Genomic DNA, 21242 nt, shown 5'->3' on the forward strand with positions numbered 1-21242 from the left:
AAGTAATCTATTATGAATCCTTTCTTGCCACAAATATTTTCAATTGAGCGGGTCGTAACTATATACATTTTTACTTTAACAGGTAGTCCACCAGGACCTCTACATGCCCAGCAGAAGACAAGGCCGGGGATTCCCCTCAATAATTCAATATTGCATATAGACAATGCAGTGTCTCACACTGCAGAGATGACACGTTACGAGATTGTGGGTCCTAGGTTAAGAGACAATTTCCCAACCACAAGCATCTCTGCATACCCCGCCATGCGGAGCCATACCTACTGTGTAATACCCCACTGTGGATAAAGTATAACGGGGGTCTGGTCAGCATCTCTGTATAACCTGACATGCTGAGCTTACCTACTGTGTAATACCCCACTGTGGATAAAGTATAACGGGGGTCTGGTCAGCATCTCTGCATACCCCGCCATGCGGAGCCTTACCTACTGTGTAATACCCCACTGTGGATAAAGTATAACGGGGGTCTGGTCAGCATCTCTGTATAACCTGACATGCTGAGCTTACCTACTGTGTAATACCCCACTGTGGATAAAGTATAAAGGGGTCTGGTCAGCATCTGTGTATAACCTGACATGCTGAGCTTACCTACAGTGTAATGCCCCACTGTGGAGAACGTGTACAGGGGTTTGGTCAGCATCTGTGTATAACCTGACATGCTGAGCTTACCTACAGTGTAATGCCCCACTGTGGAGAACGTGTACAGGGGTCTGGTCAGCATCTCTGTATAACCTGACATGCTGAGCTTACCTACTGTGTAATGCCCCACTGTGGAGAACGTGTACAGGGGTTTGGTCAGCATCTGTGTATAACCTGACATGCTCAGCCTTACCTACTGTTTAATACCCAACTGTGGAGAAAGTATAACTGGGTCTGGTCAGCATCGCTGTATAACCTGACATGCTGTGCTTACCTACTGTGTAATGGCCCACTGAGGAGAAAGCATAACAGAGTCTGGTCAGCATCTCTGTATAACCTGACATGCTGAGCTTACCTACAGTGTAAAGTCCCACTGTGGAGAACGTGTACAGGGGTCTGGTCAGCATCTCTGTATAACCTGACATGCTGAGTTACCTACAGTGTAAAGTCCCACTGTGGAGAACGTGTACAGGGATCTGGTCAGCATCTCTGTATAACCTGACACGCTGAGCTTACCTACAGTGTAAAGTCCCACTGTGGAGAACGTGTACAGGGGTCTGGTCAGCATCTCTGTATAACCTGACATGCTGAGCTTACCTACAGTGTCAAGTCCCACTGTGGAGAACGTGTACAGGGATCTGGTCACCATCTCTGTATAACCTGACATGCTGTGCTTACCTACTGTGTAATGGCCCACTGAGGAGAAAGCATAACAGAGTCTGGTCAGCATCTCTGTATAACCTGACATGCTGAGCTTACCTGCAGTGTAAAGTCCCACTGTGGAAAACGTGTACAGGGGTCTGGTCAGCATCTCTGTATAACCTGACATGCTGAGCTTACCTACAGTGTAATGTCCCACTGTGGAGAACGTGTACAGGGATCTGGTCACCATCTCTGTATAACCTGACATGCTGAGCTTACCTACAGTGTAAAGTCCCACTGTGGAGAAAGTGTACAGGGGTCTGGTCAGCATCTCGGTATAACCTGACATGCTGAGCTTACCTACTGTGTAAAGTCCCACTGTGGAGAACGTGTACAGGGGTCTGGTCAGCATCTCTGTATAAGCTGACATGCTGAGCTTACCTACAGTGTAAAGTCCAACTCTGGAGAACGTGTACAGGGGTCTGGTCAGCATCTCTGTATAACCTGACATGCTGAGCTTACATACTGTGTAATGCCCCACTGTGGCTAAAGTATAACGGGTCTGGTCAGCATCTCGGTATAACCTGACATGCTGAGCCTGACCTATTGTGTAATGCCCCACTGAGGAGAACGTGTACAGGGGTCTGGTCAGCATCTCTGTATAAACTGACATGCTGAGCTTACCTACTGTGTAATGCCCCACTGTGGAGAACGTGTACAGGGGTTTGGTCAGCATCTGTGTATAACCTGACATGCTCAGCCTTACCTACTGTTTAATACCCCACTGTGGAGAAAGTATAACTGGGTCTGGTCAGCATCTCTGTATAACCTGACATGCTGTGCTTACCTACTGTGTAATGGCCCACTGAGGAGAAAGCATAACAGAGTCTGGTCAGCATCTCTGTATAACCTGACATGCTGAGCTTACCTACAGTGTAAAGTCCCACTGTGGAGAACGTGTACAGGGATCTGGTCAGCATCTCTGTATAACCTGACATGCTGAGTTACCTACAGGGTAAAGTCCCACTGTGGAGAAAGTGTACAGGGATCTGGTCACCATCTCTGTATAACCTGACACGCTGAGCTTACCTACAGTGTAAAGTTCCACTGTGGAGAACGTGTACAGGGGTCTGGTCAGCATCTCTGTATAACCTGACATGCTGAGCTTACCTACAGTGTAAAGTCCCACTGTGGAGAACGTGTACAGGGATCTGGTCACCATCTCTGTATAACCTGACATGCTTGGCTTACCTACTGTGTAATGGCCCACTGAGGAGAAAGCATAACAGAGTCTGGTCAGCATCTCTGTATAACCTGACATGCTGAGCTTACCTACAGTGTAAAGTCCCACTGTGGAAAACGTGTACAGGGGTCTGGTCAGCATCTCTGTATAACCTGACATGCTGAGCTTACATACTGTGTAATGCCCCACTGTGGCTAAAGTATAACAGGGTCTGGTCAGCATCTGTGTATAACCTGACATGCTGAGCCTGACCTATTGTGTAATGCCCCACTGAGGAGAACGTGTACAGGGGTTACGTCAGCATCTCAGTATAACCTGACATTCCCACTGTGGATAAAGTATAACGGGGTCTGGTCAGCATCTCGGTATAACCTGACATGCTGAGCCTCACCTACTGTGTAATGCCCCACTGTGGATAACATGTACCAGGGTCTGGTCAGCATCTCGGTATAACCTGACATGCTAAGCCTCACCTACAGTGTAATGTCCCACTGTGGATAAAGTATAACGGGGTCTGGTCAGCATCTCAGTATAACCTGACATGCTGAGCCTCACCTACTGTGTAATGCCCCACTGTGGAGAATGTGTACCGGGGTCTGGTCAGCATCTCTGTATACCCTGCCCTGCTGATCCTTACCTACTGTGTAATGCCCCACTGTGGAGAACATGTACCGGGGTCTGGTCAGCATCTCTGTATACCCTGCCCTGCTGATCCTTACCTACTGTGTAATGCCCCACTGTGGAGAACATGTACCGGGGTCTGGTCAGCATCTCTGTATAACCTGACATGCTAAGCCTTACCTACTGTGTAATGCCCCACTGTGGAGAACGTGTACTGGGGTCTGGTCAGCATTTCTGTATAACCTGACATGCTAAGCCTTACCTATTGTGTAATGCCCCACTGTGGAGAATGTGTACCGGGATCTGGTCAGCATCTTTGTATACCCTGCCCTGCTGATCCTTACCTACTGTGAAATGCCCCACTCTGGAGAATGTGTACCGGGTCTGGTCAGCATCTCTGTATACCCTGCCCTGCTGATCCATACCTACTGTGTAATGCCCCACTGTGGAGAATGTGTACCGGGATCTGGTCACCATCTCTGTATACCCTGCCATGCTGATCCTTATCTACTGTGTAATGCTCCACCGTGGAGAACGTGTACAGGGGTCTGGTCAGTATCTATTTTTACCCTGCCATGCTGATCCTTACCTACTGTGTAATGCCCCACTGTGGAGAACGTGTACAGGGGTCTGGTCAGCATTTCTGTATAACCTGACATGCTGAGCCTCACCTACTGTGTAATGCCCCACTGTGGAGAATGTGTACCGGGATCTGGTCACCATCTCTGTATACCCTGCCATGCTGATCCTTATCTACTGTGTAATGCTCCACTGTGGAGAACGTGTACAGGGGTCTGGTCAGTATCTATTTTTACCCTGCCATGCTGATCCTTACCTACTGTGTAATGCCCCACTGTGGAGAACGTGTACAGGGGTCTGGTCAGCATCTATGTTAACCCAGCCATGCTAATCCTTACCTATTGTGTAATGCCCCACTGTGGAGAACGTGAACCGGGGTCTGATCAGCACCTCTGTATACCCCATGATGCTGATGTTCTCATGGTAACTTTTGATATCCCCAGAAACCTGCCAGGTCACCATCACCATGTGACTCGAATTGCTGTCGTCTGAAAAGGACAAGGTAATATTCCTTAGAAATTTGTTTTCATTTTAAACACAGGAAAGATATGAACACTTTCTAATTTATTCTTTAAAAGCGCATTTATTTGATGGCTTGCTTTTATAACATGCTCACTTATGTTCACTAGGAACACAGAGCAGAGATCAAGACAATTTGAGGTAAGTATCCTCTACAACCAATCACAATCAGCATGCTGATTGATCAGAACCAAACCAGTAACAGACAAGGAATTAATGCGGACATTGCATTAACACATAATGTTTCACTTTGACAAATGTGATTTAACAACAGGATGTTTGAATGTTTAAACAGGAAAAAGTAAATGCTGCTGACCCATATTCACATTGATCTGACAAACATTCCAGCTGAGTTACATGAAGATTGGATAAACACTGTTGAATTTATGGTCACATTATTGTTTTTGATTTGACCTAGAGATCTATTTTTTACCAGAGATGATGCATATTCATCCTGGGCTTAAATATTATGTTCACAAATATTTGGAGTTTCTTGAATATTGGATGATTACTGATGAACTAAGAAACTTTAACACAAAATTTTGTCTAAATATTTGACATAGTTGTTTATGAGACATAACCCATATCCACACTGGTCATAAATATCATGCTGACAAATATAAGTTTCATGTAGATTTGGTGAAAAATATTGCATTAATGACAGAGAAAAAGAAAATTGTTATTAACACCTGAAAGCTAGGCCGCCACCTGTGCCACCTGCTTGCGCACCCGCTTAAAGCCCATCTCAAGACAAACTGCTTGCATGCTATAAATACCCACATACTTATATCTGTATTCTGAAGAGGAGCAAAACATTTGAAAAGTAAATAAAATAAAATACGCTAGTAAAAACAATGAATGTCCATAGAGCTGCAATGTTCCATCTTGGTAATTGGAGAAGACAAAGGAGAAAGATTGAGCCATAGGGAGACTGGAAAACAAATTGACCAATTTACATGATAATCATGCCTCAACTACACATGCAGGGATGTAGAAATCTGCAAGTTGGGTAGGACCTACACATGCAGGGAGGGAAGGACCTACACATGCAGGGACGGTAGGACCTACACATGCAGGGACGGGAGAACCAACACATGCAGGGACGGGAGGACCAACACATGCAGGGACGGGAGGAACTACACATGCAGGGACAGGAGGACCTACACATGCAGGGACGGGAGGACCAACACATGCAGGGACGGGAGGACCTACACATGCAGAGATGGGAGGACCTACACATGCAGGGAGGGAAGGACCTACACATGCTGGGACGGTAGGACCTACACATGCAGGGACGGGAGGACCTACACATGCAGGGAGGGAAGGACCTACACATGCAGGGACGGGAGGACCTACACATGCAGGGAGGGAAGGACCTACACATGCAGGGACAGGAGGACCTACACATAAAGGGACGGGAGGACCTACACATGCAGGGATGGGAGGACCTACATATGCAGGGATGGGAGGACCTACACATGCAGGGACAGGATTCTGCACATTGGGTAGGACCTACACATGCAGGGACAGTATTCCGCAAGACCGGTAGGACCTACACATGCAGGGATGGGATGCCCTACACATGCAGGGACAGGAGGACCTACACATGCAGGGACGGGAGGACCTACACATGCAGGGACAGAAGGACCTACACATACAGGGACAGGAGGACCTACACATGCAGGGACGGAAGGAACTACACATACAGGGACGGGAGGACCTACACATACAGGGACGGGAGCAGGGACGGTAGGACCTACACATGCAGTGACGGGAGGAACTACACATACAGGGACAGGAGGACCTACACATGCAGGGACGGGAGGACCTACACATACAGGGACGGGAGGACCTACACATATGCAGTGACGGGAGGACCTACACATACAGGGACAGGAGGACCTACACATGCAGGGACGGTAGGACCTTCACATGCAGGGATGGGAGGACCTACACATGCAGGGACGGGAGGACCATCACATGCAGGGACGGGATGAACTACATATGCAAGGACGGGAGGACCTACACATACAGGGACAGGAGGACCTACACATACAGGGACAGGAGGCCCTACACATGCAGGGACAGAATTCTGCAAGTCAGGTAGGACTTACACATGCAGTGACGGAAGAACCTACACATACAGGGATAGGAGGACCTACACAAGCAGGGACAGTAATCTGCAAGTCAGGTAGGACCTACACATGCAGGGACAGGATGACCTACACATGCAGGGACAGTAGGACCTACACATGCAGGGACGGGACGACCTACATGTGCAGGGACAGGAGGACCTACACATGCAGGGACGAGAGGACCTACAAGTGCAGGGACAGTAATCTGCAAGTAGGGTAGGACCTACACATGCAGGGATTGGAGGACCTAAACATGCAGGGTTGGGAGGACCTTAACATGCAGGGACTTGATTTTACCCGCAAGTTGAGTAGGACCTACACATGCAGGAACAGGATTCTGCAAGTCTGATAGGACCTACACATGCAGGAACAGGATTCTCCAAGTCTGGTAGGACCTACACATGCAGGAACAGGACTCTGCAATTCAGGTAGGACCTACACATGCAGGAACAGGATTCTGCAATTCTGGTAGGACCTACACATGCAGGAACAGGATTCTGCAATTCTGGTAGGACCTACACCTGTAGGAACAGGATTCTGCAAGTCTGATAGGACCTTCACATGCAGGAACAGGATTCTCCAAGTCTGGTAGGACCTACACATGCAGGAACAGGACTCTGCAATTCTGGTAGGACCTACACATGCAGGAACAGGATTCTGCAATTCTGGTAGGACCTACACATGCAGGAACAGGACTCTGCAATTCTGGTAGGACCTACACCTGTAGGAACAGGATTCTGCAAGTCTGGTAGGACCTACACCTGCAGGAACAGGATTCTGCAAGTCTGATAGGAATGAAAATTAAACACCTCAATTGTTCTTTAGACACACACAATCACATTCAGGAAAAGAAAGGTTTTGACATAAATAGCTGTTGTTAAAAAGTAGAAATACAACATGCAAAGGCTGCAGAATGGTTTGGCATACATTAAAATACACCTTTTGAAAACAAAATAAAAACAGCTAACATTTATATATCTCTAAACACCTTTAAAACATCAGACAATTGCATCAAAACCTGAAAAAATGCTGAATAATACTTTACAAAGCATTATGATAATGAGAAAGAATAAGCTGAGTGCAAGCAGTTATTAATCATGTCTGCCCCATTACCCCTGTCATGTTCATACTTCATATTGGCATTTTTCCTTACTCTCTTGAGAGATTTCATCAATATTTACAGGAATTACTTGTCCATGGAAAAGCAATCACATAAATCTGTGCCCTTCAGCTTTCCTGTTTACAAAAAGAACACTGTTTTCTAGGTAGCATTGTACAAATATCTTATTACTAAAGTAACAAGCAATAAAATCACCTTTCTGGTGACAAGTTTTTTCTACCAATACAAGTTTTTCAACTACAATAGATGCCTTAAGTTAAAATAAATCTGCTAAACAAGAGCACATTAATTAAGAGAGATGATGCCACTACTGATATATGGAACACAGCCTTTTCACAAAATATTAATTTCAAGAGCAATTCTAACACAACCACATTTTTTTATTTTTTTGATACCTCATTTTCAAATGGGATTTTGTAAAAATGGCATGCAATATCTACAGAGTTGAAAGGGGCTGTACTCTGTATGATGAAATAGCGAAAAAAAAGAGAAAAATGTCGAAAACTGACATAAACTTGGCATCGATGAGTACAATGCATTGAAACTTACTTACTGAAGTTCCACATATTTAACAAATAAAACATTTTTTGCAGTTTTTTCATATTTTTCCATTAAAAAAAGATTACTAAAGTATGTCTACCTAGTAGAATTCATTCCTTATGCGTGATTGGCTAGTCGAAATTATCACGTTAGGTATTTAGCTTAAATATTCCAACCGTTTAAGGTAAGCCTTCATAGCACAGTGGATACAACACTTGACTGCAATTTTTTTTTTTACATTTAAGTATTTCTTTTTCCAATTATGTTATCAAAGAGTAGAACATTTTATTAAATAATTGACCTGAGATTCGTTACAGAAAAAAACTTTTTTTTGGTGCCAATCTGGTGTACAGTCCCTTTAAGTTCAAACACAGATTCTTTATTGTAAGTATCGATCATGTGTTTCCGGTACGGATAGAAAAATGCAAACCGAGGGAACGCGCATAAACCGGTAACGAGGCTTGCCAGAGGGTAGGATTTTTGGATCCGGACCAGAAAAACATGATTGATATTTTTTCTTGCATACCTAAAATTATGAATTTGAGGAAAATTTGACGTAGAAAACGCACTTATGTACATTTCACCAAAAGCACGTGCGACGTTGTGTACTGACATCATTAAGCACAGTAATTTTAAATCACTATCGACATCAAATATTTCTTTTAAAAATCGCGCTTCTATGATTATTTATTTTAAATTTTAATTAAAAGCATTGTATACTTATATTTTTAATTGCGCTTTATTGAAATTGCATAATATACTTTTCATAAACCATAGAATAAAAGAAATAAGCAGTGGAGCGTTGTTGCACGTGACTCATCTTACATGGGGGGTGTAAGACAAGTTTTTCCAGAACCGGTCACATGACCGGAAACACAAGTCCTGTATGCAAGAAAAACAAAAGCTATCTTAACCCATTTCATTCGGGATACACCTTTTGGTGTAGTTACCCTTTACATGCGGGATACACCAAAAGGTGTAGTTTTTGACGTACTGAACTTTCACTTTATTTACTTTCGTTTTGACTGTATTGTTTCCGGTTTATACGTTTTCCGGAATGACCGGATGTTATGCGCAGATAGATGCGCATAAAATTTTAATGAAGAAATAATTTTAAAACTCTAAAATCGAGTTAAATTTAAGCTTTTTATTGCGATTTTGATGCAAATTTTGGTTGAAATGGATAGGACTCTCGACCACAGTGACGATAGTGATATTGGGATGGTTATAATGACGAAGTTTATGTGAATTTGTTTGATACAAACAGAAGACATATTAAAACATCGATAGAAATCACAAACTATTACATTTGCATTATTTGGTGGAGTTTTTATGACGATCTTGAGGAGTTCTAGAATGATTGAATGACAAAGAGGATCACCCCAAGGTTTCCAAGTGGGAATACAAAGAATGGTGGTCCTAAAGAACAATATGACCCAAGAAAGCCAGGATATTGCATTACTGTCATTTATCAATAAAACTGTTATGGGGGCAAGACTTCTGGACCTTACTGGTCGAGGATTCAAACTGCTATTCCAACCAACATCGCGATGAATATCCCCCCGCCCGATTTGCTCCGAAGTGGACATGGGATGATATAAACTGTTATAACTTTTTATAGATTTGAAATATATGCATAATTCTTTCTGCATTTTAAAGACAGATTAATTTAGAAACTTTCATACGTTGGATTATGTGACATTTGAAAAAAATTATGTGTGCTTTTTTTGCTTTCAATTTGTGCATATTTATTTTTTGGTGTTTTTTTTTTCATCATCACCTGGTTAACTTGCAAAAAATAATTTATTTAAAATCATTTGCTAATAAAACTTACATAAACATGTGCATATTTTTATTTCCTTTCCAAATATGTAATCTTTATTGGGTCTTGTACCAATAATAAAGAAGTTATTAGTGTTTATACAACACAATGGTCATAAAAAGGCAGATGGCTTATCAGTTATTGGAAAATGCCCAGATATTCAAGGTATCATATCTAACTTGGTCTCAGAATGAAATGGGTTAAGGCATCCATTATACCAATTAAAGTGATTTCTAACCATACCCAAGATTTACAAAAAACATATAACATTGATCTTTTACATTCTCTGAAAGTTTATTCCTAAACAAACCATTTCCATCAGACAGCTTAACTAGATTGAGTTCCTGTCTTGAACCAGAATTTGCCTATATGACAGGCCTGACACAATCTCAATTCAATCATTGAGACAGACATGCATTTGTAATATTCTTCCTACTGCCACCTAACATAAAATAACCTTGGTTTCCAGACTGTAGTGTTAAGTGGAATTTACAGCTAAAACTGATTTGTGAAATCAATTGCTCTTTGCAAAACAAATGCTCATTCCTCCGCTGGAAGCATTTTGAACATCCAAAATCACACCTCCTTGCACAATCTTAACAATTATGTATTTTGAATTTTAAGCCTATTTATTTGCTCTAACAGAGTTTATACTCGGCCAATATGCCTTGCCAAGCCCAACGTGTGTTCCCGCGGGGAGGCTTAATACCGACACACATTTGTTAAACCACACACCTTAAAGCCCCGCAGCAACAAGCCTTATCAACACCACACACCTTAAAGCCCCGCAGCAACAAGCCTTATCAACACCACACACCTTAAAGCCCCGCAGCAACAAGCCTTATCAACACCACACACCTTAAAGCCCCGCAGCAACAAGCCTTATCAACACCACACACCTTAAAGCCCCGCAGAACAAGCCTTATCAACACCACACACCTTAAAGCCCCGCAGCAACAAGCCTTATCAAAACAGTAATCAATATTCACAATAAACATCTTAGGATAGCAAGAAGGTGTGTAGGCTGTATAGTCACGTGCTAATCTGCTATTGTAATGGTTGGCTGATCGCCAGAAGGCGTGTCTGGAATATTTTGCATCAGACAACCACATTCGTGGCTCAACCCAACTCTCCCCACTATAAACTGGCATTACGTGTGAAATACAATGGACAAATACATCTTTCCAATTAAAAACATTATTGGCCTTTGATTTCAAATTAAAAAAGATGAGTTAATTGATAGGGGTACTCCATTTGTAATTTAACACAAAAAGATTTTGGCCAAGGATTGCATCTTTAAAATACAAGCAAATCTTAAATGTTTCTCTCAATGTCACTTATAGACTGAGAAATATTTTCATATCTTTTCTGTCACATCCGTTTTGATCCGTGGTGACCAATGTGAGAACCCTGTTGAAATCAGGTGATTCCTCACATTGACATTGCAATTGAGCATCGGAAATTAAGAATGCCAATTTAAGTTGAATTTTCGATTGTAAGCTTACATAAAAACAAAACATTCCCTCTAAGAATTTCAACATGTCTAAACACAAACTCCTCATGCCTCATATGAGTCCGGCGATCTCATAGTTCTCTAAGCAAAAACATGCACGCGCATGCAGATGACATCAACCAGCTTGAAGGTTTAGTTTGCAATATTGTCACTGTAATATTATTGAATAAGATATTGTTTCCTACTTGATAGTCTCCTATCTGAATGAATGAGTGTTTGATAGATTACTTTATTGCATTTAATAATTATTTGAGTACTATCGCTTGATTCATGTGATCTCCCCTTTTATGTACAAGGACAGCAGACAGCAGGAGACGCATTTTACACATTTCATTGGGTACGTCAACGGTGTTAATATTAACATTACTACTCACTACCTGGAGATATTGTTAAATTAAAATAATTCGAAGAAAACAAAAACATATGAAAAACAACTATTTTCCAGTTACAGGACTATATAGCAGGGTTTTTTTAAGTAAGAATGCAGGAAATCACATCATTTGCACTACAATTATAAACAAGAGGGCCATGATGGCCCTAAATCGCTCACCTGAGCAAAAGAGTTTAACCTTTGTAATCAATATTGCTTGATATTTGTTCTCAAAGAATATTGAAAAACATACTGGTGAAACATGTTGCCTGGATAATCACTGACAGGACTTGACAAAGTTGCCTGCACACTGACAGGACTTGTCACAGTTTCCTGCACACTGACAGCACTTGGTGATTGACTGCACACTGACAGGATTTTGTTCAGTTGCCTGCACGCTGACAGGACTTGATGGTTGACTGCACACTGACAGAATTTGATTCTCATTACTGCACACTGACAGGACTTTGTTCAGTTGCCAGCACACTGACAGGACTTGATAATTGACTGCACACTGACAGCACTTCGTACAGATACCTGCACACTGACAGGATTTTTTTCAGTCGCCTGCACACTGACAGGACTTTAAAATTGTTCAATTGCCTGCACACACACAGGACTTGGTTCAATTGCCTGCACACTGACAAAACTATGTTAAATTGCTTGCACACTGTAAGACATTTTGGTATGGATACACAAACAACAAACAGTGCACCATCCAATGAAATAAATAAATTGCCTTATGTTGAAGACTAAATAAAATTTAAAATCTTGTTACTAAAAATAGAAAGTAGTGGAATCTCCAACAAAATGGGAGACCATATAGCAAGACTTGCTGCCCTTGCTTCAAGAGTAAACTTTACATAACTATCAGATTTTAACAAAATGTATTCATAATGAACTTGTAACCCACGGGGTGAGGCCAATTTTTCTCCAGGGGCCTAATTTGATTAAACATGGTAGATAACCAATCGACAATGTTACACACCAAATATTTAAGCACTAGGCTTCATAGTATTTGCCAAAAAAAGTTTTGTAATTTTTCCTTTAGGTTGCCATGGCAACCAGAGTTCTCAATGGAATTCATTTCTTTGAACAATTATGAAAAAGCACCAACCAAGGATCATTCCTATGAAGTTTCATCAAAATTGTCCAAGCGGTTTAGGAGAAGAAGATGATTACAACCAATTGTTGACGCCAAACGACGGACAACGGATGACAGACGCCGGACCGATCACAATAGCTCACCTTGAGCACTTTATGCTCAGGTGAGCTAAAAAAGTGTTACGCGTTGAAAAAATTTCAGTGTTTTGATGCGAATTAGTAGAAAACCAAGGCAACTTGTGAGTATGGTCTGGGGTTTTCCTTTTCAGAGATTTATATCAGAAAATAAAATTCAGGAATGTATTCACATATGGGATGACTACCAGTTGTGTTAAATGTAAAAGTTCTATAAAAAAAATGACCTTCTAGAACTTCCATAACTTGGCAATGTAAAAATCTGCCTTTTTCATTAAAAAAGTTAAAATGGGTTTTAGCAATTCCATCATATATGTATATGTATATATATATTTGTAGCTTATTATAAACAAAAGGTTGCCTCCTTCCTTAAAGTTTGGAACTTTATTTGATATTCTTGGTGAAGTGGGCTTGATTTTTTGAACGTTTTGTTGTGCCAATGGTAAAGTTGTGGTGCCATCAAACCTAAAAGCAACCATTTGTCATCAACCTAAAGGCAACCATTTGTCATCAACCTAAAGGCAACCATTTGTCATCAACCTAAAGGCAACCATTTGTCATGAACCTAAAGGCAACCATTTGTCATGAACCCAAAGGCAACCATTTGTCATGAACCTAAAGGCAACCATTTGTCATGAATCTAAAGGCAACCATTTGTCATGAACCCAAAGGCAACGATTTGTCATGAACCTAAAGGCAACCATTTGTCATGAACCTAAAGGCAACCATTTGTCATGAACCTAAAGGCAACCATTTGTCATGAACCTAAAGGCAACCATTTGTCATGAATCTAAAGGCAACCATTTGTCATGAACCCAAAGGCAACCATTTGTCATGAACCTAAAGGCAACCATTTGTCATCAACCTAAAGGCAACCATTTGTCATCAACCTAAAAGCAACCATTTGTCATGAACCCAAAGGCAACTTTTTGTCATGAATCTAAAGGCAACCATTTGTCATGAACCTAAAGGCAACCTTTTTTCATGAACCCAAAGGCAACCATTTGTCATGAATCTAAAGGCAACCATTTGTCATGAATCTAAAGGCAACCATTTGTCATGAACCCAAAGGCAACCATTTTTCATGAACCTAAAGGCAACCATTTGTCATGAACCCAAAGGCAACCATTTGTCATGAATCTAAAGGCAACCATTTGTCATCAGTGCTCCAGCCAGGATTTGAAAAGGGCAGGGTGGAGTTTTGAAAAGCGCAAGCTACAAGAGTCGTGTATGGGCAATTGGGGTGATTGTGGGAGGGGTCCACCCCTGTCACAATGTGTTTTTTTGTTTTGTTTTGTTTTGTTTGTTTTTTTTGAGGGGGGTCTCCCCCTAGAATTTGTTTTGTTTTTATACTCAATTTAAATCATTTTCCATGATTTTCAAAATTTGGAAGGGTGTGTTTTAATATCAAAATAAAAATTTGTCTTTTTGTCTGTGGTAGTATGATTGTACTTGTTTGGCATCTTCTTTAGTGCAATGTCACATATTTCTTTTAAAAGTTTGTAAAATGAAGACAAAAACAAACTGTGAAACACAGTTAAACATCAAATAAATAGATACACACAAAAAAAACACAAATATGTAGGGGACGAATCTTAGTTTGGTACGATCGGGTTTTGGTACGAATGTTACATTCAGCCTGTTTGTTATTTAATTGCCTTTGGTAAAATAATGTTTAATATGCTGATGATTTAGAATAAAATGACAATAAAAATCACTACCCTGGTTTAAAAAATCACTTATTAAACATAGAACATTGGTAAAATAACTCCGAAAATCCAGCCCTTCGCAGTTTCCATCGCATTTTACGAACTTTCATGAATAAATGAACGAGATCTCATCGTTTATTCTGATTGGCTGACATTCAATAGCCCAGCCTTCTGCCGATGTTTCCCTATTTGGCTCGTCCTAATTATTGGATTAAAAGATGACCGATTATGAATACACAGGTCGTCTGCTTACTACACAAATACACAATTAGCTGTCAAATGACTTGGACAAGGCACATGGGAAGATGAAAGGCCAGTACGGCATATTTTAAGCAGTCAATAGGGGCATGGTGACACCTAGCGGGAACACTATTGTCATAAGTATTACGTAATTTGTCTCAATAAATATGACAGCGGATTAAGGGCTGCCGCTCTTTCGTAACTATTTTAATAGTAAAAAGGGCACTAACGGAATAATTGGCGCTAATAGAGCATTTGTGAAAAGGTCACTTCTCAAAAAGGGGCTAGGGCGGTAAGAAAAGGGGCACGGGCGCTGCGCCATTGAAAAACAGGCTAGCTGGAGCACTGGTCATGAACCTAAAGGCAACCAGTTGTCAGGAATCTAAAGGCAACCAGTTGTCATGAACCTAAAGGCAACCTTTTGTCATTAACCTAAAGGCAACCATTTGTCATTAACCTAAAGGCAACCATTTGTCATGAACCTAAAGGCAACCATTTGTCATGAACCTAAAGGCAACCATTTGTCATGAACCTAAAGGCAACCATTTGTCATGAACCTAAAGGCAACCATTTGTCATGAACCTAAAGGCAATCAGTTGTCAATAAGAATCTACAATTACATGAGGGAATTACTAAAACCTACAGATTGACAACACTTTTCATAATAACGCAGATGTTTTTGTTGTCAACTTCAAGCTCTAGCAAATTAAGTTCTAGACGATCAGATTTCACATTTAACCAAACAAAACAGTCGTTCATATATATGTGGAACTAAACTCCAAGATTTATAAAATTTTACTCCTATAAACCTCTGTACAGGAAAAACAAACCATACTCAAAGAGTACCAACTTGTCAACTAATTGGCACCACCATAGAAGATGCTTGTTGGAGCTTTTTCAAAGCATAACAAAATGTTACGGCTTGAAATATTCCCCGCCATGAATAAAGGAGTACAAATCAAGTCAATTATTTCTGAGAAGTGTACCCATGTGTTAGCAAGATCAGTCCCTTGTGGTCCCTTGTCAATGTTAACATTGTTATTCTACGATGACAAATTGTGCAATTCCATTAGCTCAACGAGCCTTTCCCCAAAACTGATGGGAGACAATAACATTTGAAAAAGTCAGTGAAGTAGATGCTGTGAATTAGCTTGCATGGAAAACTAACTTATTTCGCTAAATCATGATTGATTGCTGGGGAAAAATCAATGCCCCTGTCACAGTAAAGAGTTCAGAGAGAGATATACATCATCTTACATACATGAAGGGGCTCAGCACAAACTTCATGAGAATAATCTCTCAATGCCAAGACAAATGAAATCTTTTCTGATAAGGAATGATTTATCCATGCCAATAAATGAATAACATAATCTGCACTGTTTTCTTTATGAACTAGCAGCAGTAAATATAAACCTGACATGCTACACTGATGCTTATGTTATGGGTTTAAGCACCAATCTGGGTTGAAATGGAGTCAATGAAATATTTTCAAGAAGGGTACAGGAATTTCTAACTTGTATAATCTGGGTCCACATTCAGTTAACCATAACTGAAATATTATTGTTTTGCATACCAACATGGAAGGAATTAAATCTCACCTTTCGAAACACTTCTAGCTGTTGGCCTGGTAATATGTATCTCTATCGCAACCAGCTTGTCAATAACAACCAAGGGAACATCTGTTGCTATGGTGACAGAGGAGAGAAAGGGGCCATCACTTCTGTAGACCGCCCAACTATGTGGAGTGGATCCATTACTTATTTCACCAACTGGTAAACCAGACCTGTAATGTACAGTTTATTGATTGATTGTTTTTCCCTTTCATTATGTGCATTTTTACAGAAACCAATTAAGCAGAACAAGTAATTTTCTATATATTTTGCACGGAGTGCACACTCACATTTTGCAAGTTTAAATCTGAAAATGCTCTTTAAAATACTTGCAATCATACTGGGAAAAATAGAAATTTCCAATTCCTGTTCATAAGCTTTTATTAACCTATCTTTGTTTTCCCATAAAACAATGACGTCTTCACAAGGGTATTATCATTTTTCACTATATTATTTCTAGTCAACATGATTTTAAAGTAGTATAGACACAGCTGATAGGGAGTTTCAAGCAATCACAAAAAACATTTGTTAAATTCAAGCACTTATTATTTTTTTTCTTATTTTTAAACCAACATTTTTCAAAAAAGGTATTTCAAGCAGCTGGTGTCAAGAAATTAGTTGCTGCAGGTGAAATATTATCCAAACTGGTACCACCTAGCTTAGTTGTGCATGTGACAGTGCTAGCCTTTTGGGGCTAGCATAAATCTTCAATATATTTATAAATGCTTTTTCAATATTATATACGCGATGGCTATCATATTTTATATCAAGGAAAAAAAGCTTGCTGCCTGGATATATTTCTGGGAGATTGGCTTGCCTGTCAGCCCTGCTATATCCTCAATTTCTTTCAGACAATATTCGTTCAAGCTTCATTTCCTATCTAATTCTGTACATCAGATAATGTTTACAAGCAACCTATTTCTAGCACAAGGAAAAAGTTTTGTTTATGCATTCCCGAATTTGTAAATGTGATGCATCTGTTTTACTTGATCCATGGGATAAATGCTTCAAGAATTGGATAAACAGATATGTTTGTAGAGGCAACCCTCATCTATGAAATACCCCCGCATATGTTTTGGAAGAAACATAATTGGCTTTATCTCTACCAGCTAGAAAACTACAAAACTGGCATTATACCTAGTCAACCTTTCCTACAAGACACAAAATGGGCTCTAGCTATAAGCAACATTGTTTTTGTATATATCACTCATGGTAGTTACCATGGAAGCATTTTGTTACTTTAATACAAGGCTCAGCTATCTGATATAAGAAAATTACCCATGACCTTAACATCATTCAACTAGTGAGTCTTAGACATATTTTTAGTACCAATAGATACAAATGTAAATTTGTATATAAACCATCAGCTTAAGACCTATCCTAAATGAACCTTTATCATTCTGAAAACATATTGAAGAGCTTTCCATACAGATGATAAGACAATACCATAACATTTGACAAATTTAGGTGGTATAAACTACCACAGATATTGCTATAATTCCAGAAGTGCCAGGGAATTAACAGAAATAGTCTGTAACACACACAGTTACAGTACCTCAAAATGCAGGATGCTGTGTTGTGGAGCAGATACTGTGCGGCTGTAATGTTGGTACAAGAGCACTGCAGGTCCTGCCTGCCATCTGTCTGTCCTACCAACGACCATCTGAACCTAGAGGACAGCACAACAAGCATAACATAACCTTGCTGATAAAATCTAACTTTGTACATTTAACTGTAGTTTTCTTTAAAATATTAAATATTGTTTAAACTCTTATTATGTTTATTTAACGTTATATACATATATATCATTTTTGTTAAAAAATATTGAAAAGTTGAACCCATTGTGAGCATGGGCTAATGTTGTGTGCTTGCCATTTATTTGGCGTCATGATTTTAAGTCCATAAATTTGGCAGTTCTAACAATTCACACTTCATTCAAATTGACATGCAAATTGCTTATTATTAATTCTTTAACAATTACAACTCTTGGCTGTGACCCTGAAACATGTTGCTAGGGAAACAATGTGAAGCAATTAACAGTAATGGCCTGTTATCTTGGCAGGTGTTCTAGTAATTGGCTAATCCACTATCCAGCCAGACACTCATCTGCAGACTGGCACACTGGAGCTTCCTGGCTAGTGTCATGGTGAGGCAACACTTTTCAAGGGACAAAACTATATGGTATAAGGAAGAGTAAATTGCTGTGCAAGTCGTCTTGAACTTAGCTTTCACATACAAAGTTGACTGGTTCAAATAGATCTTTACATGAAGATTAGAATTATAAAGAAATATCATATTATATATACACTTTTTGCCATCTGTGGTTTAGACTCCGACCACAATTTAAGTAGGGAAATTCACCTCTGCTCTTATCAGTTGACTAGAAGGCCTTACCCATTATCCATACAGGTGTTTGAGCATGCTGCCACATCCAGCTGTGACCCGTCTGTAACCCAGGACAAGAGTTCATGGTCAAGGTTACCAACACATCCATGGAACCAACTGTCTGCAGGTCCTGAAGTAAAATTAGTTTATTTATATCTCTGAATAAAGATTAAGGTTGAATTATTAATGCCTTTAAAATGCTTACCCAACTACCTGATGGTGAAAACTGTCCATAAAATGATGATTAATATTTCATACCCCTAGATTATTTCAGAACATTATTTAAATATTTTTCCAGGGCATTTATATAAACCTGGGAATCAAGTTCTTTATTAAAGTAACCTAGTTTGTCCCAAATTGTCAGTGGTCAGTGTGTGTCACATTTGGTTTTATTGCTGCAAAGAAGCAAAACCTATTTCTGTCAGTTCTACCCACTGACCTTCCCTGATGAACAGAAAATAGTATTGTTCTTCCAAAGGAAATAAGCAGTACGAAAAAACTGGCTATACTCATCCCTGCCAATTTCGATCAAGTATTACCTTGTCTGGATTCAAACTATGGTCGAATATAAATACATATTGCAGTGTTCTGCCAAGGACGCGCCCTTGCGCCATTGGCGCAGAAAAAATCGGGATGGCGCAACGAAATACCTGTAGATGGGCCGATTGGCGCGCCCGTTTTTAGAAAAGCCGTTTTGACTTAATCAAATTTTTAAAGAGCCTTTTTGACTTAATCGATTTATTTTTCAGAAGTTTTACAGCACAGCTTTCATTCGATAAAACAACGATTTTCATTGGTCCGTTTATGTGTAACTATCCAACCGCGAGGGGTAGTATATTTTTTTTACCAAATTCAATGTCATCATCATGGCTGAGAAAAAGAAAACACCTCAAAGTAGAGTGGGGAGATATAAACAAATTCAATTTCAATGAGGGCCTGGTGCATTAAAGGAATGCAAAACAGAGGAAAATGTTCCTGGGTAGGGAGGGTTGTAATTTAGGGATGTGATTTGCCGCGGATTCGCGGAATTCCGCAGATCTAATGGCCCCAAGGACCCGCCCCCCAACCCCCACCCCACCCCCAAAAAAAGAAGAAATAAATTAAAAAAAAAGTTTTTTTTTAAGTTTTTTTAGCTGATTGAAAAAAATACAAGTGTGCTTTAGGGCCAGTTTTTCTGCTACGGCAGTGTGCTTTTGACCCCAAAAGTGCCCCAATGACAGAAATGGTTTCAGCCCTCCAGCGACCAGGTCAATCACATCCTTGATAAAGCATAACAACACATTGACACGTGAAACTGTTCATTAACATATATCATGGTGTCTCATTTGTGCCATGTTTAAAGTTTTTTTCTAAATGTTAAATGGATCTGTCCAATATTTGAGAATATTGATGTCATGTGGATGTTACACCATTATATAATGGGTAAATAAAACACTTTCATTTAAAAGTTTTCATTTTTCCCCTGGAAAAGGTCATGGCCCCTAATTTTCATGACTGCTGGGCCATTCGGCCCCATCTTTTTCAATCCTTGGCAGAACACTGCATATTGACTAAATCCATTTTGTTTTAAAAAGCAAAGGTTTAAAGATCACTGTATTTTCATATAAATTTTCATTACATTTTTACGTGTACTTATGCACTTCATCTGGAGCACTGTCATTACAATGTTTTGTCTATGTAATATATAACCCAAAAGTGTTAACTGCCTCTGTGGCCCAGAGGTAAAGTCCTTAACCGCAGGCCTGCAGCCATTGGCAAGTCTGTATACTTCAATTATTGACAGGGATGATAACAGAGCCAAGTTGCCAATCCTGAAAATGTCTGCGTGGGGTTCAGGGGGCCGCTCAAGGTCCCCGATGGGTCCAGGGCAAAGCCCTGGTGGGGGGACAAAGGGGGCAAAGCCCCCCGAAGCTTTCCGTATTTCAGGGATTCTAATACCCTTTTTTGCCTTAAAATAGTGTTCAAGGAGTACACCTTTCCGTTTGGTAGATATAATTATGTTCAACACGAGACATCCTCAATCAGAACAATTATCAGGAATCTTAGCAGTGAAGATTAACACCTTTGTCTTTAAACAAAGTTAAATTTACTCTTTTTTTTACCTGAAGTCACAGGCATTAGACATGTACCTGACATTTTGGTTCAGTTGTCCACTTCCCATAAAACTCAACTGGCTATGATCAAATGCCTATGTATGAACAATCTACACTGTGGGATGTTTGATTAATAATAATGAACAACATATCAATTACCATGCTTGCAAATGTTTATTGTAAAAGTGGTATTTATTCAATTTTTATG

At 40.2% G+C, this 21242-nt stretch overlaps 1 protein-coding gene across 3 annotated transcripts in view; it reads right to left on the minus strand.

Moving 5' to 3' along the window:
• LOC128232845 (uncharacterized) overlaps positions 1 to 21242 on the minus strand; it is a 383378-nt gene that overhangs the window by 350154 nt on the left and 11982 nt on the right. The window contains exons 2-5 of one of the 3 annotated variants that reach the window (XM_052946615.1): positions 18951 to 19071; positions 18112 to 18225; positions 16545 to 16729; positions 4078 to 4227 (exon numbers count right to left, since the gene is read on the minus strand). In XM_052946615.1, coding sequence (XP_052802575.1) covers positions 4078 to 4227; positions 16545 to 16729; positions 18112 to 18225; positions 18951 to 19071 — 570 coding nt within the window. Of the gene's footprint in view, positions 1 to 1899; positions 1915 to 3422; positions 3445 to 4077; positions 4228 to 16544; positions 16730 to 18111; positions 18226 to 18950; positions 19072 to 21242 lie in introns of those variants that run through there. The other 2 variants (XM_052946639.1, XM_052946631.1) reach the window with 2 other exon arrangements.

Source organism: Mya arenaria, chromosome 1 (genome assembly GCF_026914265.1).
Source record: "Mya arenaria isolate MELC-2E11 chromosome 1, ASM2691426v1".
NCBI lineage: Eukaryota > Metazoa > Mollusca > Bivalvia > Myida > Myidae > Mya > Mya arenaria.